This window comes from Nicrophorus vespilloides, unplaced genomic scaffold (genome assembly GCF_001412225.1).
Source record: "Nicrophorus vespilloides isolate i.1.1-1 unplaced genomic scaffold, Nicve_v1.0, whole genome shotgun sequence".
NCBI classification, from domain to species: domain Eukaryota; kingdom Metazoa; phylum Arthropoda; class Insecta; order Coleoptera; family Silphidae; genus Nicrophorus; species Nicrophorus vespilloides.
This window is the reverse complement of record NW_017095571.1, coordinates 7,517-33,152: the sequence shown is the minus strand read 5'-3', so window position 1 is coordinate 33,152 and position 25,636 is coordinate 7,517. Positions and strand designations below refer to the sequence as shown.

Genomic DNA, 25,636 nt, shown 5'->3' with positions numbered 1-25,636 from the left:
AGAACTAATATTGACATAAAGTTGTGAGCACATCTAAGTGTATTTGCAAACCTCTTAGGGTAATACTGGTTGCATATATTAATAAACCACCCTCACGACTTACAGCTTCAAAATAACACAATTCTCTGTATTTTCATAATGAAGATAAAAACAATTCTTAATTATTTTGATTAATATATTGTTACACATGGTAAGGTTGTAATTTGAATTAATATAAACTAAAAAAAAAGCCTCACTGTTGTGATTAGTTGCATAAGGTACTCTAGTTATTATAAAATATTTTTAATGTTGATAGATGGCGTTGAATAAATACTGATTTGTAGGCAACCAATTATTCTTTTATGAATATTCGAAATTGATTGGTGATTCTACCGTTTTCCAATTAGTAGATGGAAATGCCGTCAGGTGTCGGTGGAATCGGTAATTTCCTTCGACGCATTCGAGTCGATTCTTTCAGCATTTCGAGATATATCTGGGACAGAAGGGTACATCCATCAATTATTAAGACAATCGATAGTTGGCAGCGGGTCGGTGTGATCTCTGACGACGTCGAGCGTCTATTAATTTAAATGGCCCACATTGAAATATGGATTTTCCGGAGAGGCGGCGTCGGTAACACGCAGTTCTTCGTTCCTTCCGCGTCCTTTCTTTTCTCAATTTTTGCCACTTTGTCTCTATCAAGGATCAAAGGAGAAAAAAAATCAAGTAGCCTGGATGTTGCCTAGTTTTTGTTTTTGTTGATAAAACAAACGCACGCTAGTTGGTGCATTTATTTTTTTTTCTCTCTCGGTTGCTACGATGCGAGTGTGCCCAGTTATCTGTAACTAATTAATATGTAACGCTGCGGCCAATTATAGTTACAGTTAAAATTAGTAACGTAATAATTAGTCAACGCGTTTCCGATGCTCCCGTGTTTGACTGCATATTGTGTGCTGCTCATTCACCATTATATTCTGACTGATTGTAATTAACGTGGCACACTTCTTTTTCTCTCAATGTCCCTGACCCTACACACTCATTTCTGTTCTCAATTTTCATGCATTGTTCCATAATTCTATGCTACAACCCACCACCCACTAGTATCTAGGAGACAAAACGTGAAATGTGCGACTGTTCCAAGTTATTTTTAATAAGAACAATGAGAAGATCATACGGGTTTCCCCCTTTCTAAAGGTCACCAATGTATTGCTCCCTTTGTCCTCTTCCTCATCTCCACGTCATGTTATTTCTGTTATATATATGTGTATATGTATTTTCCCGAGTCATGCTTGAATTATACCCGATGGTTCGCTTCTCACGGAACAACACAGAACCGAGCACAAATGTTAGAAAAATCAGAGACCATAAAATTACATGAAATACCATCATCAACTTTTGATCCGCTCAAAAATCGTCATTATTAAAGTTATTACCGGTGGATGTGCCGATAAGATAAACCCACAAATTTCCATCCTGTTCCTTCATCATTACGAATAACAATGAAATTGTTTAAAGTTATTTAAAGGTATTTCTCAAAATTTAGCGACAAACCAGCGACAATTTAGATCAGAAATAATGATAATCCACGATAAACTGAAAAGAGTGAAAAAAACACGAGAAAACCGTCGTTTCTCTGTTACGTATAAAATGTTGAGAATGTGTTTATTTTCTTCAATTTCTACAGCTTATAGCAGGTGACTCGACGACAGCACTTAAATGTATGTAGACTTGTTGGAAACGAAAAATATTCAGCTTTCATACGAATGGTCGATGATATAATTATCTTAAGGGGTTGTTGAGAAATTCACGAAAAACTGTAAAAACTGAAAAAAATACAAAAAAAACGTTCTACAGGTCATAGCAGGTGACTCGATGATAGTACCAAGATGCCAATAGGTTCGTTGGAAAGCTGAGACATTCAGCTTTCATACGAGTGGTCGATGATGAAATTATTTTTTTTGAATTATTACATTTTTATGATTTTGAAAGTTTTCTAGATTATTTCAGTGCAAGACTGATTATTTTAATACTGGAATTTGATGCTTTCTTTTTATGTTGATTCATTTATATAACATCATTACGAATAACAATGAAATTGTTTTTCTTTAAAGTTAAAGTTATTTAAAGGTATTTCTCAAAATTTACCAGCGACTATTTAGATCAGAAATAATGATAATTAAAGGTGTGATAATGCTTATTTTTGTGTAATTCCCTGACAAAGACGTGTACTTCTCAAAAACTACGATTTCTACGGTAATTCAATAGTAAAAAAGATAACTGAAGTAATAAATAATACAATTGTTTTGTAAAAATGGTGATTTTCGTGGAATTCACGTACAAAAGTAAATAATTATAATTTGAATCATTAAAACAGAAAGGATATATTTTCCAAATTGAAGATGATTTATAAAGAATAAACTAAAATTGTAATTATGAAATTTTAAACTAATGTCCAAAGATTGTCGCGTGTTTTCAGAAGACTATATCGAATATGGAAATTGAAACTAAATTTACTATGATTAAAACGTGTGTACGGATAATTACAAGTCTGCTTTATATATATTATATTTTTTTTGTAATTCGAAATCGTATTTCTGTTTGTCCATAGATTGAATTTCGTCGATGATGATTGCGTTCGAGGATCGCGCGATGACGATGACGATGATTGGGTTGACGCAAAGGCCGGAACCTGCATGACATTTAAATGTTGTTCATGATGATGATTAATAAAATCTGTGCGCGTTTCGGCTAATTAACTACTATTTTTTTTGTTTGATTGTTTGTTTGTTATTGTTGCAGTCAGATCAAAAGCGCGCGCGCTGAACTTTAATTCGAAACGCGTTAATAAGGTATTTTCGTTGGAGGTGGACCGCGTGGACCGTTCGTCCGTCGTTCCACCGTCGATGGCTATTGATGTTTGCGGGATGCAAATCATAAATGCGTTTCGTATGTAAACACGGTCGGGATTTCAATAAACCGGGATTTCTGCAATTAACTAAATTACTAATTACTCTTTGTCTGGCTTGTTTTCGATGAATTGGAATGCCGCAGCAAAGGCATTCGAAATCCGAACGGAAAATATCAGTTACTGGTGTGTTATTAATATTTTTATTATTTTTTTTTTTATAAATGTCTGATTTAGATCGAATATGTATTTCGCTTTGATTCTGAATTCTATTCTCGTACATAAAGCGCTTGTGACGTTTGCGGTCTCGTGTTCGCTGGATAAATTGACGTAGTCCAATATTGTTTCTATTGCGTTAAACAAATGTTTTACATTGCATGTCAACGATACTTTACAAAATGTGTTGCTTTAGGGAACTTTTTTTTACCTGCAAATATTTGACGTTGAAATAATGTAAAATCTTAAGCGCTTGTCAAAAAATTAACCAAAATGTAAAATAGGTTTAGGCGCGTTGAAAAGCTGAGACATTCAGCTTTCATACGAGTGGTAGATGATGTAATTATCTTAAGGGGTTGTCGAGAAATCCACGATAAACTGAAGAGAGTGAAAGAGATACGTCGTTTCTCTGTTTTTTCAAATTCTACAGCCCATAGCAGGCGACTCGATGAGAGTACCAAGATGCCAATAGGCTCGTTGGAAAGCTGAGACATTCAGCTTTCATACGAGTGGTAGATGATAAAATTATCTTAAGGGGTTGTCGAGAAATCCACGATAAACTGAAAAGAGTAAAAAAGAAACGTCGTTTCTCTGTTTTTTCAACTTCTACAGCTCATAGCAGGCGACTCGATGACAGTACCAAGATGCCAATAGGCTCGTTGGAAAGCTGAGACTTTCAGCTTTCATACGTGTGATCGGTGATGAAATTATCTTAAGGGGTTGTCGAGAAATCTACGATAAACTGAAAAGAGTGAAAAATCACGAGAAAATCGTCGTTTCTGTGTTACGTATAAAATGTTGAGAATGTGTTTATTTTCTTCAATTTCTACAGCTTATAGCAGGCGACTCGACGACAGCACGAAGATGTATATAGACTTGATGGAAAGGAAAAATATTCAGCTTTCATACGAATGGTCGATGATATAATTATCTTAAGGGGTTGTTGAGAAATGCACGAAAAACTGTAAAAACTGAAAAAAATACAAAAAAAAACGTTCTACAGCTCATAGCAGGCGACTTGATGACAGTACCAAAATGCCAATAGGCTCGTTGGAAAGCTGAGACTTTCAGCTTTCATACGAGTGCTCGGTGATGAAATTATCTTAAGGGTTTGTCGAGAAATCTACGATAAACTGAAAAGAGTAAAAAAGAAACGTCGTTTCTCTGTTTTTTCAACTTCTACAGCTCATAGCAGGCGACTCGATGACAGTACCAAGATGTCAATAGGCTTGTTAGAAAGCTGTGACATTCAGCTTTCATACGAGTGGTCGATGATGTAATTATCTTAAGAGGTTGTTGAGAAATCCATGATAAATTGAAAAGAGTGAAAAAGAAACGTCGTTTCTCTGTTTTTTCAACTTCTACAGCTCATAGAAGGCGACTCGATGACAGTACGAAGATGCCAATAGGCTCGTTGGAAAGCTGAGACATTCAGCTTTCATACGAGTGTTCGATGATGTAATTATCTTAAGGGGTTGTCGATAAAGAAAACTACAAATTTCAGATTAAAGTATTAATAAGTATTTATAATTTTTTTTTTGGATTATTACATTTTTACGATTTTGAAAGTTTTCTAGATTATTCCAGTGCAAGACTGATTATTTTAATACTGGAATTTGTTGCTTTCTTTTTATGTTGAATTTTTTTTTTAAATGCTCGATGAGAGAGAATTGGTATTGTTATTTGCAGGTAATTTGCAGGTGTTTAGTTTGAAACCGCAAAAGGATATTCACGCGATGGATTTAGTAATGTAATGTTATATTATTTTCCTAACTAAATTCAATGTAAAGTTCGCTGGCGGGAACAAAGAAGAAAAACGAGGAGAAGGATAGTTGGAAATTGAGTGAATGTGTCTGTAATGTATTGATGATGGCAGCGAACACATCGTCGGTGCGGTCGTAATCATTGTGATGTTGATGATGAGCGCGAGGATGGATGCGAAGATGATTATGATTATTATTAAAATGTACATTAAACATGTGAGAGAATGTGTAAGGATGGATGTGATTGAATGCGAAAGAGTGAGAGAGAGAGAGAGAGCAATGAAAAGCCGACCGATCCCTTCACGGCCTTGACAACGAGACCGCGCGCGTTCTTCTCGCAACAACAACCAACAACAACATGCACGTACAGCAACAACACGTTACAAAGGCGCAAAGAGTTGAAATACAACGGGCAAAGACGGGTACGTGCATAGTCACGAGAGAGTAAAAGCGAAACGATGAAGAGGAACAAAAAAAAAGGACGAGTATAATAATATCAGATTGTATCGCATCCCTTACACTCAAGGTCTTATTCGCATACATACGTACATGGAATCTGGGCAAAGAAGAGTAGAGGAGAGTGTGTGTGAGAGAGTGAGAAAGAGAAATACTTCGCTCCAGCTTTTGAAAAGACGTTACGGCCCTCCGCGCTTCTAAACTAGTTAGTTCCGCCAAGTTGACACACACCACAAATACACGCTCTTTCTCCGTCGCTCGAGACTCGAAGAGGGCACTCCTTGATCGTATGCGGAGACTACTTCTTGAATTCTTGAATGAGGATGGTAATGAGGAGGGAAACGCCGCGAAATGTGGAAGAAAAAAGAGATTCTTCTGCCCTTTGCCCTTCGTACGGAGGTGGGCTGACCTCACTCGGGGTCAACCGAAACCGAAACCCATTTAGAACTTCGTTTATTCCTTTACCATTCACCAAGTGCGAGCAAATCCATCTGTTTCCAATGCTCACGGCGAAATAAGAAAAACGACATAAGTAGGCCTCTACGAAATCGAACAAAAAAAAAACAAGGCAACAGGAGAAACAAAAGCAAACAACAAAACAGTACAGCGAATCCACTCGTACGTACATACATTAAAACAGACATTCCTCTTCTGGGAGGTTAACCGCGACTAGAAATCAACAGCCTTTTGCATTCATTTACAACTGCAAAAACAAAAGCAAAACAAACGAACAAAGAAAAACAACGCATTCCCGCAACTGTTTATTTTAAAATAGAATTCACGCGAACACGGAGAGTTTGATTTATGCAATTTCGAATCACGCAAGAACTATTACATTTACAACTGATTAACACTCTAATATGAATAACTTATTTGTCTTTCCTATACACTCACACGCGCAGTCTTTACATTTCAGCGATTATCTCGAAAACTACAAACGATAGAATAAAGATTGAAGGTGCTAATTAAAGTTAAAACTGTATGCAATAAAAAACATATAATGAAATCTCTTCGAAAATAACTATTGAAATTGAATTAACAATTTAAAGCTAAAATTACAGCGTATATAGAAATCAAATTGAATTAAACTTTTTTTTTTCTATTTCAAAACTGTACATTTAATCACGCTAAAAGCTGCGTTCATTGCGAACGAAATAAAATGAAACGAAACGAATGACGTTTTAAATAGTCGGATGCAATCGATTAATACATTTTTTCTGATCAAATTACCAATGGAAATTGTGACAGAGGACACGGACGAGTAAAAAAAATAGACGAGGAACAGATTGAAACGTTGTAACATGTCGTGTACATTATTCCTTTTTTTTAGGTTTGTTCGGAATGAATGATGAATTTGGGAGAGGGAAACACGAGCTTCCGGTTGATCAGAGAAATGTGATGGAGTATTTATGAGATTTGCAATTAATTGAGCGAAAGATAGTCGCTGCGCTTCGGACGAGGGTGAGCGTGGCCTAATGTGATTAAAAAGCGTGGATGGAAATCGGTTTGTCAATTAGGGCTTTCACGCCCGTTTCCCGATGTATAAATTGACACCTATTAAAACCGGAACCGGCGCCATGGAAACACGCACACAAAATACGAAACAAAATCTCATTCTGTTCAATTATTAGCATTTCGGTTATGCGAAACAATTTTTGTTTTTCTTGTTGCCATGATACGATAGTATTTCCATGATACTGTGATTTTCGATGTTTTGTATTGTTTTTAATATTCAATAAAAGTGTTAAAACATTTACATGTTCCATAAAAATAGAATTAAAATGAAGTGTGTATTGAAAAAACTAAAATGCTTTTAAAAACGGGCTGTGTCTGCGGCATAACGACGAATCACAAGTCTGTAAAGGTTTAAACAATTCTTATTGGGTGACGAAAAGAAAGAAATAATAAAATAAGAAAGTAATAAAAATTTTGGACGATTTCTATAGGAAAACGTTTTTGCGTATCTACGCGTAGCGATAAAAATCAGCAGTTGCAGCTGCAAATCACATCGCTAAATGCTAGACGAGGGATCGGTTATCCCCGTCTCTTTTCGTTCTTAACAATTCTATTGGTTCTAAGGATCGCACAAACATTTTTTGTTAACAGATAATATCTTTAAAATGCTTGTTTTATCCAAATCTAAAATGGACTCGAAAATCAGTGCGTTTGAGATCTATTATTTACGTTTTGTTACTCAACTTAGAGATTGAATAAATCGCTTTTTATATAAAACCTACATGGTACTGTCTTTTCCGTCGTGTTGATCCAATAATGCACGCGGATGAGAACTGCGGAACTTTTCGCCTTAAAAATCCATCCGCAATAAATTGCATTTCAATTGAATAGACGCAATCTTCTTAAGACGTTGTACACAAATTCAATTACATCAATGTTTCCTACTTTTTTTCGTTTGCGCATCGCATATTGGATTGCGTTCGGTTTGTATCCGGAGGATTCTGATTTCCGAGAAACGACTGTACACACACACCACAAAAAAGTATATTTTCATATAGGTGAAGAAGAAAGAAAGAAAAAATAGACTTACCTTTAATTACGATGTTGCTCAAACTCGAACAATTACTATAACCAATCTAGAACATGTTTAACACTTCGTTAAACTAACATTTCTGTTAAATATAATTAACTAAGAAATTAATAAATCTAGATCAACGTTTCTCAAACTGTTTTTTTCCTCGTGACCCAACATATTTGTTTGTTTGTTATGTGTGACAACCCAATTCCACACTTTGACACAAGGTGACAGCTGTCATTAAAAAATTGACGCTACCGAATTTTGGGTCATTGCGCATACTTTGAGAAATTATTCAAATTGTTATTATACTTACGCATCTCATCAGGAATATCGCGAATCCAATTATAATATGTCAAGATATCAGCGTTTCTCCAACTTTTTCTCTCGTAACCCAACATATTTGTTTGTTGTATAGCAACCAAAATGCTCAGAGTATTTCATCAATTCCACACTTTGACACAAGGTGACAGCTGTCATTAAACAATTGACGTTACCGAATTTGGGTCGCCGCGCATACTTTGAGAAATTATTCAAACTGTTATTATACTTACAATTATAATATGTCAAGAGATCAGCGTTTCTCCAACTTTTTCTCTCATAACCCAACATATTTGTTTGTTAGTTCTATAAGAAAAAAAAAATGGTTAGAGTATTTCACCAATTCCACACTTTGACACAAGATGACAGCTGTCATTAAAAACAAGAACGTGTGACTGAAATGTGGAATAAAGAAGGATACAAGTAGGTTAGAAAATAAAAAAATATAAATAAATAAAACCAGCAAGAATCACTTTTTCAATATATAATATACTTTATTTGTATGATATTTCAAACTAGAAAGGAAGTAGTTGTTTTTTTTGGGGTAGGTGTGTATATGTGTGTGTATTCTCTTCATCTCCACGAATACTTTCCATTTTGTTTTCTTCATTTATTCCATATCTTGTTTTTTTTTGACATATAATATATATATATATAATAAAATATTATCGTTAATCTTCACAAACATTTTTTTTTTGTCTTGGATGATGCGGGGTACAACAACAATGCTATTACTATTTCTGGAAACAATACAAACATATTTATACATATATAGTTTTTGTTGTTGTTACATATACATTTATAATAAGGGTGGGTGTATGTTTCTTATATATTTGTTTGTTTTTGTTATGTAAAGATCTCGTTGGATGGCTCTTTGGTTAACTTTTCTTCTTTTGTTTTTTTTTTTTCATTCCTCGTCACCGCCACGAATAAAAAACGAAACATAACCTCTACATCGCAAATGCCAGAAGAATAATAATAATAATAGACACAAATCGTAGAATGAAAATTGAAAACGGAATAGATCATGTATGTGTGTGTGTGTATACTCATGTTTACTTTACACGTGTCGTTACATTGAAAAATACATCTATTATCAATCATATTCGTAATTTTCATTTTTTTTTTATATATATTTATATATGGATGTCCGGCACACTCGTTCGTTCGTTACATAATAACACATAAAGAAGAGAAGTATATAACACAGATATAAGATTATAATTACAACAATTAGTATCATTTAATATTATTATTATTACATTTAGGCAGAAAAATAATGTTTCATTATTAATTATTATTTCACATTTTTTTCTTCTTTTCATTTTATTTATCTTTTCATATAATTACATTTATCATATATACGTGTAATCATAATTACAATAATAATAATAATAATACGATTCCCATCAGTGCGCCCTCTTTCGGATGAAATCAAGTAACCAATAAATTATATATATATATAAAAAAAAACACAATAAATACATAATAATAAAGAGAGAAAAACAAAGAAACATAACATAATCACACCGCCCTCTCATTTTATTGTCTACACTTTTCATTTAATCAATAGAAAAAACATTCTTCATTAATTCTTATTTAAATACTCTCCCTCCACGTAACACAAACTCGTAAGTGAAATAAAAAGCGATATGTATGTATTTTTTCTTTTTGTTGTTGTCATTAAATTTAAACTTTTTCCCTCGCAGATCTCCAATTGCGTTCGGGGTGTTTGTTTGTTTGTTTCGGTTCGAGTGGGTTTTTCTTTTTCTTTTTATTTATTATTGAGTTAGCAAACAAAATGTGCACAGGAAATTGGTAATCTGAGCGGAAGCTGTCGACAGAGACGGAGAACGAAATAAATAAATTAAAAAAAAAAAACCGTATTATTTCCATGTAATCCGAAAACTTTTTTAGATTGCTTTCGAATATATAATTTTAATCAAATTTGCGTTGGAAATTGTTTTTTTGTTTTGTTGACTTGTTGACAGTTTCCACGGTGATGCAATTACACACACACATATGCCAATGAATTAACGGTGTATTTGCTGCTGCCACTTCGAATTCATGGGTTGGTAATGGTTGCTATCAGTATTACCAATTGCAGATTAATAACTAGGTAATTAATATAATGGATGAACAGCAGCAGCAGCAGCAGTTGGCAATTCCAAGCGACTACTTCATTTACAGTTGGTAATGGCGTAACGGTGAACTCAATCTTAATTTTAATTACAAACTATTCAATTTTTTATTATTTTATTCATTTACTGTTAATAAAGTTGAAGTTAAATCTTGACGTTTAACAAAAATTAGGTCATCCAATTGTTCTGTTGCAACCGCCAACTAAATTTATGCTCATCTAATTACTAACTAAACAAAAAAAAAACAAATGCATTTCAATTAGTGTTTAATTAACATCAGGTAGTCGCAGTTTCAGTGACCCATCTCGTACGCGTCCAATAACAAGTGGAACAACCCCCCCAATCAATTTTTTACTCGTTCATTTCACCTTCGCTCGTTAAAAATTCCTACACTCTACTCGTATCATAGATTTTTTTTATAGTAATTATTATAATAAATTTCTTCTAGTTGTGTGTGTTAATTTTATTCATTACTTTGTATTATCTTTAGTTTAATTTAACTACCATTCATTCCGTGTTTGTTGTTGTTGTTGTTTTTTTTATCTCTATGTTCTTATTCGCTAAATAGTACAAGTTTATTTACACGCTTATGTATTAAAAATTGTACTAAGAATATACAGAAACGAGTTAGTTCATTTAGTTCTTTGCTGCATATAGATTTGTCCAGAGCGTGAAGGAGTGAGTGGGTCGTTTGGTTTTCAACTTCAAATTGTCCAGGATCCGAAGAAATCAACGCAACAAGGATGATATTGCACGTGGTTAACATTTTTTGTTTCTTTCTGATATTATAATATTTTATATATTTATAAAAAAAAAAAACTTAAAACAGTAGAAGAAAATTAGTCAGGTGCGCGCTCTATTTTGGTATACAAAAAACAAAAGTAAACAAACGAAGAAACGTCAAAGAAATAGTTTTAAACATGTATATAATATAATATATATGTAGTAATAATAATAATAATGATGATGATGATGATAATAATAAGACAATAACGTAAAAATAAGACAAACATAATACAGCTATGTACAGTAGTAATTTATCAACAATACAATGAATCTTCCATTACGATATTTACTTGTTTAAATAGTTCAAAAAAAAAACAGTTGAATTCACTTCGAGTTCTTTTTTTTTTCTTCTTCCACAGCTAACTATAGGCTACCAATTAGTTTATATAAGACTAAATATAGATTTATTTACAAATATATATATATATTTATATACCTAAAATTAATATCAATTATCATTACGAATATAATATTTACATTCAGGAACATCTTTTGAATATTTTCTTCTTTTTGTTTATTTGTTAATCTTCTTTCGAAAAAACGGTTTTCTTTCAATTCGTAATAATATGTTTTCAGTAATATTCAGCTCACACACATATATCATTATTACTGGTTTATATATTTTTTTTTGCACATATTTATAAGATTTATTAATAGTAATATATCATTAATAAGCGTGGAATGTTATACACATAGTACAGACATAGAAAATTATATATAGACTCTTAGCATTACAGACAAACATTTTGCAATTTCATCTCGACGTTTACTATTCAACAGTCGAACATTTCAACAACGAAAACAGTTCAAATTCAATGCAACTTCAGTTTGATAATTCCACGAAATTTGTCAAATTTCATCATCATCTTAATGCTTAACGAGCATTTTGCTTCACGAGCAACGTTTCGCATAACGAGTGACGATGAGAAGAGAAGTCCCGGATTGCACGCCTTCTACATCATTTTTAAAACTTATTATGTGTATTTCTGAATACGTTTCACTATACGAGTAAAAATCCGAAAATTTCATCTTCGGGTTAACGTTTAAATGAGCAGCCTTTGTTGCATTTGCACTGGATTAGCCGGCCCGATTAAAAGTTAACCGAAAGATTGAAATACCCGAACACTGGAAACTGGATAATGGATTTTCCAACCGGATTTGTACGCGCACGCGCACGTTTCGAACATTCCGTTAATCGCTCAATACTAAATAATGCGTTTAGAAATTAAACTAAATAGGAAACTAAATCGAACGCGAGCGAAACAAGTCATTAAAGTTTTCTATTTCAATATACACACAACAACAAAATCGACGTCTGCAACATTTTTTTTTGCATCAGATCGAAAGCAGACTTTCATTAATTAATTAAATACATATGATGAAGAAAAAAAACATTCGCATTCGTCGCATTCTCGCAGTTGGCGCCGACAGTGGAATGCGTGCAAAAATTTACGTTCCAATTCATCATCATTAATCTGCAAGAATTGTTCTTGTCTGTGTTTTCGAAAATCATCAATGGAAGTTGAGGAGATTTTGTCGGTTCTTAGATGAGCGTTCATTAAATTGCAGGACAAAAAGTAAATTCCATAGTAAATTCCTCATCGAAAGTGTAAACATAGTAAAAACAATTTTATTTACCTATTTTTTTTTTCAACACGGAATTCCCGTTAGTGAATGGAACCCGATCCGACCGCAAAAACGTACGTGAATCTAATGGATCGATGACCTTCTTTTCAATAACGCGCAATTAATTTGTTTTTTTTTTTATTTAATTGAAAAACGCAAAAATTGACTCTTAAGACATTATAAATATCCAAAATATGAAACAACGAAATTTGATTCAAGCACCCTTAGATTTTATTATTTAAAAAAAAAACAATAGCGAAGGAAATGTCAATTTGCAAAGCATGTTATAATTCAAGCGACGAAATTGCGAGTTGTTTCTAAATTTAGAAAATTATGCGACGATTAATTGGATTCCATCGGCGCCGTCGCTAATTCACGACTGCGTTTTTTGCTCTTTACAATTAATTAATTTTACTTGATAATGGGTATTCCGTATCCAATTCGTCCAATCTGTATGCTAATAAGTAAACGTCATTTGAATAACCTTTTTGACAATTGACCTGTCAAAATCGAATCGAGTTTTGTTGAACGTACGAGAATTTGGAGAAACGTTAGCTACGAATGTCATCAAACATATTGGAATGAAATTGAAAAGATTCTCGACAATTTCTTTGATAAATAACGCTTCGTTTTTATGTAACACCTGGTCGCATAATGGCGTTCAATTCACGTCGCTTTGAATGGTGAGCAAAAGAAGAATAAGAAGAAGAACTGTCTTTTGTCTGGAGAGTGTGCAGCTCCACCACGTATGAATGCAGAGAGATAAATGACAACATGGGTGTGTTGGATTGAGACTGTTCAACGAGTTTGCATTGATTTAGTAATAGTTAATAATAATAAAAAAAAAAGTCGAAATCGCACGTGCCTGAATTGATATTTTTGCTATGGGAGAAACGTGACCGATCCGTTCCGAATCGAGCTTAAAACATTTTGACATAAACGTACTTGATTGTCAAATGATATTATGACGTATCTAATTTGACAAGTGTCAAAATTGTCTTGTCAAAGTAAATAAGATCGAATGGATTGCAAATGTAAACTCAGAGACGAGAACAGAAGCAATAATGACGATAACGATTGTGTGCGAGTACATTAAGAGATTGTTTAACGGTGCGTGGGTTAATTTGCAGAGTCCATTCACCAATGGATAAATAAACAAAAAAAAAGGGACAAAAGGCGGCGATCTTAATTGACACGACAAAGAGATGAATTAAGCGTTAAATGGTACGTAAATATTTTCGTTGCCTTTTCGACTTCTTTGACCACCATCCGAGTCCAAAGCGCAGAAAGAGATCTTGTTTGCACTTTTTCTTTTCACTTCACTTCTCCGACGTCAATTCCAATTCGATAATTCAATATTTGTCTGTTGATTATTTTTTTTTTGACACATCGATGACAGATTTTTGACATTTGCATTTCATATTTTTCTCCTCGCCTACTTAATCCCCAATTTGGACTAAACGCGAATTACATTTATAATGAATACCTTTAATTCGTACAGTGCACTATAAATTAATGCTCGCGTTTAATGGCTAATTAATAATGCAATTAACGGGAATTATTCATGTTAATAACAATACGGTGGAACGATTACCTAATTAATACCATTTACTGTTACACATTCTGCATGTTTTCGCTTCGCCAATTAGTCTCGTTATTGTTATTGCATATGCAATTTTAGGAAAACAAACACTCGTTCAAAGCAAACATTTACTCCATTATTACATTTTTTTTCTCCAATTTTCCAAAAAATTATCCATAAAATAAAAGAACACAAATCAACGAAAATTAATAAAGCGTATGGATTTCGTTGAAATAATTAACAATTCAGCTGAAATTGGAAATTGATTGGATTTAAATATAGAATTTCTATTGTAAATAACGGATTTGTATTTCGCGTGTCAGATCAACAATTTATTTAGTTCGTTTTTTGGTCAAACGCGATGTAATTTCCGCCCGGAATTTGTTGTATTTCCATTAAACGCAATTCATTTAACCGACACGTTACATAATTGTTTGTTTATCATTTCACCCATATATACATTTCTTTTGTTTGTTTGTTTGTTAGTTTTCCCCACTGCGTTTATAGTATTTATTTATTTTCACACGTTTCGATTTAAAATTCGCAATAAAATGAAATTTTTTAAACCGGAAATACTCAAAAAAAATTAACGTGAAACCAACAGGAAATGTGATGAAATTTTACTAACTGTTTTATGAAAACAGTTTCGTAAATGTAATTAGTAATAGTAGATGATATCACATATGAAATTGGAAATGTTAAGTGTTCGTACTTTCTGATGCAGAAAAAAGTGGAGAAGCTTAACTCAAAAGATGGTTTACACTTGAACGGTTTCCTGAGGTCAGAGAGCTTCGCCTTTACAAAAGTTGATCATCGTCGCGAATGACAAAACAATATTGAACGGATTCCCATATTTTCGTACTTTACTTTTCTTCGTCCGTCGGGGTAATTGCAATTATTTAGAAAACAATTGAAGGTTGAATAACCTGGCAACGTACGCGACGTCACGTGCTCTAGCAGCGTTTTATTTTCCTGCGACTGCATACTTTAACGTCGCAAAATACGATTGATCCATCAATTAAAAGCGATCGATCGATGTTTGATTCATTCATTTTCTTCTTTTTAAATTGGATGCATTTAGCGATTAACGATTAATTGCGTCTTCGCTCATTGCATTCGATTATGTTGACTTGGGGTTAAGGTTCGGCAAATTAGCGTTTGAACAAGTTCTTGGAGGCTCTTTGTAACCCCAGTTACAGAATATCAATTGAATGCAATTATTTCTTGCAAAAAGGAACATGAAAGTTCATTAATTGTTGAGCGAAATTACTTGAACTAAGTAATCGTTTTGATTCATTGGGTTTGCAATGTTGTAGATGAATGCGTATTGTTGGAACGGTACAACAATCGCAATTGATTGATAGTGCGGTGTAGTGCGGAGCGGTGTTTCCATTGTTCCTGGTGAAATGAAAGAGTGGAGTGCAGCAAACAAGAGAGGAGACAGAAGCGACGAAAAAATGGCGCAAAGTTGATTGTGCGGTAACAGTAAAGTACGTTTTGTGACGGGGAGTGAGAAGAGCGGGCGGAGAGAACTGTATAGTATGTTGTTATGTGGTGGTATTGTGCAGATGGAGGAGCAATGTAGTCGTCGGCACATTCTAGAGCCGTGGCTTCGTACGGTGAATGAACTATTCGCGGCAGCCGCGCGTTAGATGACGACGATTGCTGCTGCTGCTGTTGATGATGATTACCATGATGATGATGATGATTTTGATGGCGGATAGAGTACGTAAATGAGGATATTATTGCAATTGGTCGTCGCGCACCGACGTAAACTTCATCATCGTTGCCGCTGGTAGCTAGCTCACCAGGTCAGATCAGTGCAGTCTCATTTCACTATTTTAAGTCTGCCCGTCCCAGATTCGAAGCGTCATCATGCGACGCGACCTCGACCATCCATTTCACGAATCAATCATCATTATTATCATCATCGTAATCATCATCGCAATAATCTTCCATTTATACGAACAAATTGCCCGCAATTCGCCCGCCTACGCTCGCATCGATTATCCATCAATGCGCCCGCTTTTCACCGTGCACCTCTCCTCCGCCTTCACCTCATCCTCACTCTCTCTCTCTCTCTTTCTTACTCTTCTCTCCTCCTTACTACCACACTACAACTTCGCTTGTATCGATTGTTGCTGCTGCTGCTGCTGCCCCGTAGTAATATACTCAATACTAAAAGCTTTCAACTTAAAACTTGTTTACTAAGTGATGAAAGCTTTTCAGCGTGTCCCGCCCGTGCAGGATAATTTTATTAATATACGCGCATCGCTAAATCTCTATTGAATCAGATCCAATTTTCCGCTTCGAGTGCGTCTCCCGCTTTCTTTACGTAGCGCGACCGCGGAACTACTTAATTAATATACGTTGTACGCGGATGGTTTTCGGAAAATCGAGTTTTCCTTATAGAATTTAGAAGGCTTCCATCCGCAAATTTGTATCGAATTACGACGTCGCCCAATTATCTCCAGACTAATGGAAAACTGTTTGCTCTTGGATTAAATTCTGTGACGGGTACAGAAGAGAGAGACGAGACGCGACGCTACCAACAATGTTCACTCTAATATTTGACAACTGAATTCGGAGTCGTATTCGCCAAAGTTTACACCTCACTTGCTTCAAATACATCTAGACGTATAAGTACACAGTACTTCGTTTGCTTTTCGAGATAATTTGAGAGGGAATTTTGTAATTGAATAATATGGAGGAAGGAAAGTTGAATATACAATTGCACGTTATATCGAATTACTCGTGTCGTCCAATTTAATGCGAAATCCGATTGGATTTGAAATAATACCGGTGCAGATTTATTTTTTTATGTTGCTCGTTTGTGTTGACTATTTCGGAGTTTGCAAATACTCAAATTCATCGCAATTAACGTTCAATCAATTAAAAACGTAATGAAATGCAGATTGACATTTAATGATTTATTTATACCGGTTCTGTGTTCAAATAATAACAATAATAATATAAATCAGTTGTGTAGTTTAATCTTAAAAGTTGTGTTGTGAAATGTTAATGTTTGCTTCAGTTTGGGACTAAATGGGTTAAAGTAAAAGTGCATTCAAATTTGTACATGTATACGTTTCAAATGATGTCGTGCAATTAGTTCGAAACAAATGGAATTTGCGGCGGTGTAAATATGTGTGTTTTGTTCGGTCGGTAGGTCGCTCTCTCTCTGTGTTTTATACTTTTGTTTTCGGTATGGAAGTGTTCAAGGAAAGAGCAGTAAGTAGAATTTATGGGGAAGCAGTGCGCGCGGCCGTTGTTTGTTGTTGTTGTTGTAGTAGTCGGTGAACCCGTGACCTCGGGGCAGCCGATGGAACCGCCGTCAGCGCGCCGCGAGCTTGAGTCGCGCTGCTCCACGGCCTTTTCCCCATTTATCGATCGATCGCGAACGCTGCCGCCTCCGAAAACCCTGCCACCCCCGCGCGCGCCTACTAGATCCCAAAACCCCTTTTCCCCCTGCACCCTCGGCATAGGCATCTCTGCGTTCTACCGTCGCCTTGCACTACATTGCAACATGCCGTCGCCCCCCTCGATTTCGCGGCTCAGCTCGTTCGCATTCTGCAACTACCACCATACCCATACCACCCATATATACTCGCGCTTTTCCGGGTCAAATTTTGGCCTGCCGCAATCCCGCAAAGCAACAGGTGATCTGTGCACCACCACCACCCCCCTTTCAGTATTGAATCATAAATGTAAGGGGGGGGTCTTCGGTAGGTCTCTATTTTTGTTTTCTTTTTGTCTGTTCGTGTCTGTTCGAGATGAAATTGCAAAATAGCGGCCCGTCCGCTGCGATTATGAAAAGAAAAAAGGAATATTTACTTGGAAAGAAAGTCAAAATCAAACCCTGTAAACATGTCCATGTTCTTGGTGGTCTGCTGCAGGGTGGTCGTCGCCTGTAGCTGCTGATGATGCTGCTGCTGCTGCATCTGCTGATGATGATGGTGGTGGAGTTGCTGCTGCTGCTGATGATGGTGATGCTGTTGCTGCTGCTGAGCCTGCTGATGATGATGGGAATGCTGATGGTGGTTGTGGTGATGAAGGTGCTGCTGCTGCTGCTGCTGTTGAAGTTGTTGCTGCTGCTGTTGCTGCTGTAGTTGGGTCTGCTGATGCTGCAGCTGCTGCTGTTGGACTTGCCTCCAATTGTTTGGAGGTAACGGCCTATGTTATTCGCCAGTCGCAGTGACCGTCGTCCAATTCCAAGGACTTGTGTAGCTCTTCTGGCTGCAACAACAAAATCGATGAATCAATCAGTCAATCAATCTACTGTCGTCACAAAAGGACTTACTTTCCAAACAGCGGATGCCAAAGATGCTTCTGTGCGTCCTGCATCTCCTCGATGCTGGCCGTAGTGCTGCCCACCTCCGGCACATCGTCGTGTTTCAGCAGCCTCGACGAACCGATCGGATCAATGAGATGCTGCTTGACCTTCAACTTGCCACCTCCGCTCACTGGGACGGCCGTAGAACCGGATAGATCTATTGGACCCGGAAGTCTGCTGCTGTTGCTGCTACTGCTGTGGTATCGTTTACTTCCGGAAACTGAAGCGGAAGCAGCCACGTCCTGATTGGCCGACATATTCGCAAACGATTTGCAGACCACCTTCGGTTTCTGCGCGTACAACTCCTGCTGGTGTTTGTAGAACTCGTGCTGCTTGTTGAATAACTCCTGCTGCTTCTGCAACTCCTGGTGCTGCTTGTACGCGGTCTCCTGCTGCTTCAACATTTCCTTCTGCCGGCTGTCCATCTGCCTCAACTGTTTTTCGCTTTCGTACAACTTCTGTTGCTGCTGCTGCTGCATCTGCTGGTGCTGCTGCTGTTGCTGTTGTTGTTGCTGTTGCTGATGTTGTTGGTGAAAAATCGACTTCACGTAATCCATACTCTTATTGGCACCGTTAGAACTGCCGTGTTTGCTACTGCTCTTCCCATGCTTAGCAGTAGGATGCGTATTGTACGGTGGCATTTGAAGATTGGATCTGGTGGAGCCGCCGAACTGGCTCGAATTCGACGGCGGTACATTCATGAACGGATTTTTGTTACCAAACATCAGATTGTTATTTTTCGCTTTGTAATCCTTCTTGCTGAACAGATCGAACTGGTTCTTCGTGTGCGCCAAATTGGCCTGCAGCATAGCCTCCTGCCACATCGACAATTCCAATGGGTTGTAGTTCATAGGCGGTTGCATCGGGAACGTCGGCGGCTGGAACGCAGGCAGACGATTCGGTCCCATCATGCGAGTCATATCCGGCATTGGTCCGGGAAAACTGGGCAGCATCGTCGAGAGCAACTTGAGGAATTCCGGATTATTTCCAAAAGTCATAGCGGCCGACTCTAATTGATTCAAATAGGGCAGCCACATCATCTGTGTGAACGCCGCGTTCGTCGCCGCATCGATATCACTCGAAAGCTCCGATATTCTGCTGCTCTTAGCCTTGCTTGCACTGTTCGTCGTCGTCGCCGTCGTCGTAGTTTTTGGATCTTCTTTAGGTGCAGGTTGTGTAACAAGCGGAGGCTGTTGCTGTTGGAGAATTTGTGGTTTTTGTGGCGGCAACTGCGGTTTAGGCGACTCCGGTTTCTTCTTAATTTCCTCGGTAGTTTTATCCGCCAGCGGAAGAGATTGACTCTGCTTTTGAATGATAGTTTGCAATTGGGATAGCGTGATCACCAAAATGTCTGGATCTTGTAGCAGATGCGGAAACGCGAGAGCTTCCGGCAGTCGCAACTCTGGCCTTTCGGTGAGTAATTTCGGGATTTCTTGAGCGGGCGATGATAAGATTTGGCTGAGCTTATCCTTTGGTATCAGCATCGGATCTGGTATGTTCAAACTGGTGTTTTTCAGAAGCTGCTTCAATTGCGTCACTGGATCGACGGCCATCATCACTTCGCTCTCCTCGGTCAGGAGCTCCAGAAGTCGCGGTGTCTCTTGGGCGTTCTTGTTTTCGGATTTTTTATGGTTCTCGGATTTGTTCGACTCGTTATCGAGGAGCGTCTTCAGCGTGATATCTTCTAATTTGATCTTTTTGGTCGGTGGTTCCGGGTTTTGAACTTCTTGTGAGCAGGTAACTTTGGGGCTGTCCGACTCGCGCGTCTTGCCCAGATCGAGGGGTTCCTTCGGTGGCGGTGGAGACTCCTTGAGTGGGGGGGACAGCAGAGACTCCAGGTATATGTTGGACTTGGACTTGTTGGCACTGTATAATAGGTCGGGTGAATGAGGTACGGCTGGTATGCCGCTCGGCTGTGGCGATTGGATCGTCTCCGAGTTCTGCGACTGCGGACGTTTGTGGGGGGATTTGGGGAGCGTGAGGTCTGTGGGCATTAGGTCGTTCAGCTCCTCGTACTTATCTTTAGTGGTTGTGGAGAGATCCGTCGGGGTTTCTTGCTCCGTTGGTTTGTTGCCGTTGCTGCTGCTGCTGCTACTATTGTTGTTATTATTGTTGTTGTTACTGTGTCGATGGAGCGGCGGAGGCGGGGGCGGTGGAGCCGGAGGCGACGGATCCGGCTTTTGGTTCTTGATGATTTCGTTGATCTCTGAATGGAGGGTGTCGGGGCTGCGAAGGGATTGCTCGAGGCGACTCAGAATATCGTCCATCGCCAGATTGTTATCGTCCTCTTCGGTGTAATCGCATTCGCAATCATCGGGCTTGGCCTTCATCTCTATTTCTGGGGTCTGTGTCGGGGCGCACGACTCTATGAATATATCCAACTGCTGCATATTATCAATTTGCTCTTCCTCGTCAACTTCTTCTCCTTCTTCTTCCTCCTCTTCCTCTTCCTCCTCCACCAGCTCCACTTTGTACGGTGGAGGTTTCACCTCCCACTGCTGCTCCGACTGAATCTGCTGATTGAACTCCAGCTCGGCGACTGCGAGGAGGTTGTCAAGCGGGCTGACGACGTCTCCTTTATTGTTGCAATCGGTAGTCGATTGTGTGTTTGTCACTTGCGCACTTGATTCAGACACGGAAACGGAAACACTGCTACGACTATTATTACTAACGCTGCTGCTGCTGCTGTTACTGTTTGCACAAGGTTCCTCCTCCGCGACCGGAGATTTGACCGCGCCGAAAACTTCGATTATCTCGATTTCAGAGTCCAGCTCGGGTTCGGGGTCCGGGTCAGGATCGAGATCGTGCGCGTTCCACGGAGAAGATGCACCCTCACTTTCCAGCTCGTGATCGTCAACTTGGACACCGGTAGATCTTCGTTTCACCTTGCAGTTGCTGCGCTTCTTGGTCTTCCTCTTGGCCCGGTGGTCGACGGTGCTCGAAGAGTTACTGGTGTTGGTGTCATCCGTTCTCTGGAGGGTGGGCGCCAGCGTCTCCGTTCGAGGTATCGCGCGCCATCCCTGCGGGGTCTTCGTCAGCAGAATCCGATTCCGCTTGTCGTAGTCTTCGCATTTGACTTCCACGATTTGAGAGTCCTGTTGACGTACCCAGACGAAAATGGGATTGACGCGCGGATTCGCGGGTCTTTCCGGCGACGATGGCAGAGAAGAGCACGATTTCAGCGAGGAGGTGGATCGTTTGCGGCGGTCGCGTTCGCGTCGTCTGTCTGATTTACGATGACGCTCGGAGCGGGCTTTCCGGGTCGCAGCGGCGGCGGCGGTGGAGGACGACGCTCGTTGCTGAGGGGCGGCGACGTCGTTACCACGTGACCGCGACGTATCGATCAGGTCGACGGCAGGTTGTTTCCCCGTTCGCCGCGAGCGCTGCTCTCCCATAACCTCTCCGCCGGAACACTGGGTCGAGTTGCAGGGCGAACAATCTTGGACGTCCCTCCTGCTGCTACTGCTATTGCTACTGCAGGTAGTACTACCAGTACTGATACTGCTGTTGCAACTACTGTTGCTGCTGCTGCAATTATTATTGAAACTATCTACCTCGGGCGCCTTTCCGCCCTTCCGCAGCGCCGATATCGGTATGAGATCGGGCAACGGCGGCAGAGCCGCACTCATCTCCTCTCCTGGATGTAACCCTCACAACAACAACTCCTTCTGCTGCTGCTCCACCTGCACATCATCATCTTCATCTTGGACGACGACAACAATAACAACAACAGCACCATCGTGCGCGTCGTCCGAACAACGGCGACCGAGGCCGTGGTCGGCGCGGGGGTCGCGGCCTGATCGCACCTGGGTGCAGCACATCTCACGCTCGACACCGCACGCTCTCCCACACACTCGCAGTCGCTTCTTTTTCCTTTCAACATTCAACATAAACGCGAACAGAACCGTCCTCGAACTGACATAGCGCGATCGCTCGTCGACCGGCGAATCCCCCCCTGCGTCGCGCGCCGAACGCTCGACGAACGGCCACGATCATTCGAGGGGCGGTCGCCCCTACTCCGGAAACGCCCATGCCCCACCCCCCCGAGACGCTCGATTGCATCACCCGTACGCGACCGCCACCAAGCGGATGCGAACGCTACCACCCTCCATTTTTATTCGAAAACAAACACCAGCCTTGACACTAAGGTTAATTGACCATTACGTTTCACACACACACAGTAAGCTGGAGGTAACCGAAGCAATCACAGTCGACGAAGCTGCTGCAGCTTTCCATCCACCATTCCCTAACTATATCCAAATCACCATCATCACCTCTATCATGCTCACATCACACATGACAACTTACAACTTCGCATCCCAGCGAATGCTAATCGAATCTTACAACTTTCATTTCCACCGACCCATTATCAATTATACCTCTTCACCATACGTCATGTCACAATCAAAGCAATATCAATTTGTTCGTCATAATTGATACATCATTATAACAGATTCAAGCAATTAGCGAAGCAAGAACAGCTCTAATTGCCTCTATTTTTACCACAATCAACATAATATTCTATTTTATGATGTTTCTATCCATTAAAAGTTGATAACACCTAAAATAATTGCTTATGCAATTCACGTACATAATATTATATTAATACATTCAATTTTCTTGCAATTACATCCACTCCATATATCGCATATACAGAGCAAGAAAATGTCAAGTTCAGAATATTAAAACACAAACATCATTCGTATAATTAATGTAACAGAAATAAATTGAATTGAATATTTATTAAGATTACAATAATTAATTAATTAATTAATTAATTAATAATAACTTTTAGTTACGTTGCTTACATATCTCAAACTTATATAATTCATGCGATTTGTTTCTTAATGTAAAATGTAACATTTAGAATTGAGTTCGCTTTTTGGTGTACATTATTATTCCATTACAAAGAGAACCGTGCCGATGAACTCACGGCTTTCTATGTCAGAAATGAAAAAAAAATAAAAATAAATAAAAACAAAATAAAAGCGGCGCGTGGATAACGTCGCAGTTTTAAATGTAATGAAGGTCATGTCAGCTATCGATTCTATACTGTTTCTTTTATGACAAAATCAATAAAGCGTTTTTATTTTTTCATTTCACATAACACTATTATTTATTTAACATAAATTTGTAATAAATTTGTACGAATCAATTAAATTATTATAAATGGAAAAGAAAATGTACTTTGGCATGGAATCGCCGGAGAAGGAATTATTGATTGCTGAAGAACGACAGATCAAGATGGCAGCCGTGCAGAATGCGTACGTCCGAGAGACGAAAAATCGCGATTCCACGGTGCTCCGATCTAAAACTCGTAACTCAAACCATTAACGATAATAGACGTGAAAACGATGCCCAAAGGGCGTGCAAATCGACTCGACAAATAACACGTAATTTATTTGCTATAATGGATACAAAAAAAGAAAAGAAAAACAAAATGTAGAAAAGAAAACAAGATGGCAGTTGGTAAAGATACTACCAAAACTCTATTTATTATTTCGCTTATTTTCGTACAGTTCGAACGGATCAAAATAAAGTTCAGATTGCTTTGAAAGTCTGCAAATAAAGAAATGCTTCTTTGTATTTGGATTGACGCGGATGGAAGAATAAATAGAAAGCGGCGGCGGCTGTAAATAATGAAGCGAGAAAAAAAAAACTTTCGTGAAATGTCTAATTATAATTCATGCCAGTCCGATAGCAATTTCTTCTCTAATTACAACAATGAGAAAAAGTGTGTCAATGCATCTCGGATGGAGGAGTGAAAGGGAGACGCGTAGTGAAAATAGGCGAAAAGATGCACACTTATGCATATCTGGAGCGTGTTGGCGGAGAAGCAGGGCTAACGCGATTATCGGAATTTCGAAGGGTGGACGCCAAATCCGATGATTCCTAATGATTGTAATCAGATAACGACGAGTGTTTATTGAATAAACAATGAGGGCGATTCCAGAGAAGGAATTTGGACGCAGGAGGTGTTGGAAGTGTGAAGGAAATGTTTGTAAGGACGAGGGGAGACGATCAACAACAAGAAGAAAGATTGAGAGAGAGAAGGGCAAAAAATCATCCCTTACCTTCCCCTTCCCGAAAACCGCAAGTAATTGCCTACGGAGCCGATAATTGACATATTGACTGCCGCAGTGACAAGTGCGGTGCGCCCCTTTCCTATCCCTTCAACCCCCCGCACACACTTCGACACTCTGGGTTCGAGGGTGTCTCTGGCATTGTTCCCAGCACGTGCAGGAAAACATATGTGCCACGGCCTGTTATCCCTGATTAAAGAGCATACGAATAATGAGATTTTAACACAATACGAACGCAACACAATTTATTCCCGTCTTCAACAACTAAACACATGCGCTCAGATTAATCAACATCTACACTTTTCAGTCAAATACTTTAGAAGTGAAATTCAACAGAAAGATAATTAAATACAGTCTCTACACTGCTTATTTTCGCGTTATTTTATGTTAAATGTTGAAATATAAAAGAAACATAGAAATTGCAATTATAGAAAAAGTAACTTCCGTACATTATAAAGTATTTCTCAAATACTATTAAAGATACTGAAACTATTGAATATGCATCTTAAAGCTAATATTATACGTATTAAACTGTATCTAATTGTATAATCGTGGCATTTACAGTTTTTATGTAATACAATGTCAAAGTTGACACAAGTTTTGAGAAAAACCTGCCTATATATTATAGCGTATATCTCATGAAATAGTTAAGACATTTAACATATTGAATACACAACTCATAGCTAAGACTTCAAGGTTTAAAATACATCTAATTAATTCAAAGTGCACTTGATAGTATTTGTGTAATTCAATGTAAAAGTTTAAACGTTGAATTTATAAGCACAGTCTCTATACTTTATAGCGAATTTCTAAGTATATAGTGAATCATATGTATTTTGAAAGCTAAATATGTTCTGCTTCAAAATACATATAATTATATTATTGTATAATTTATTTTAATTGGGTAACATGCGC

At 38.2% G+C, this 25,636-nt stretch overlaps 1 protein-coding gene across 1 annotated transcript; it reads right to left on the bottom strand.

Moving 5' to 3' along the window:
- Window positions 1-18,397: 18,397 nt before the first annotated feature.
- Window positions 18,398-22,670, bottom strand: LOC108557055 (mastermind-like protein 2). The gene is made up of 2 exons (XM_017913434.1): window positions 18,606-22,670; window positions 18,398-18,541 (listed from the first exon to the last, which is right to left on the bottom strand). The coding sequence occupies exons 1-2, from the start codon at window positions 22,265-22,267 to the stop codon at window positions 18,484-18,486; spliced, it is 3,720 nt and encodes a 1,239-aa protein (XP_017768923.1). The 5' UTR covers window positions 22,268-22,670; the 3' UTR covers window positions 18,398-18,483.
- Window positions 22,671-25,636: the final 2,966 nt, after the last annotated feature.

Excerpts from the sequence above, each read along its gene's own strand:
- LOC108557055 (XM_017913434.1), bottom strand. The coding sequence starts at position 22,267 with ATGAGTGCGGCTCTGCCGCCGTTGCCCGATCTCATACCGATATCGGCG. Across the intron at positions 18,542-18,605 it reads TGGCATCCGCTGTTTGGAAA|CCAGAAGAGCTACACAAGTC; the intron begins GTAAGTCCTTTT and ends TTGTTGTTGCAG.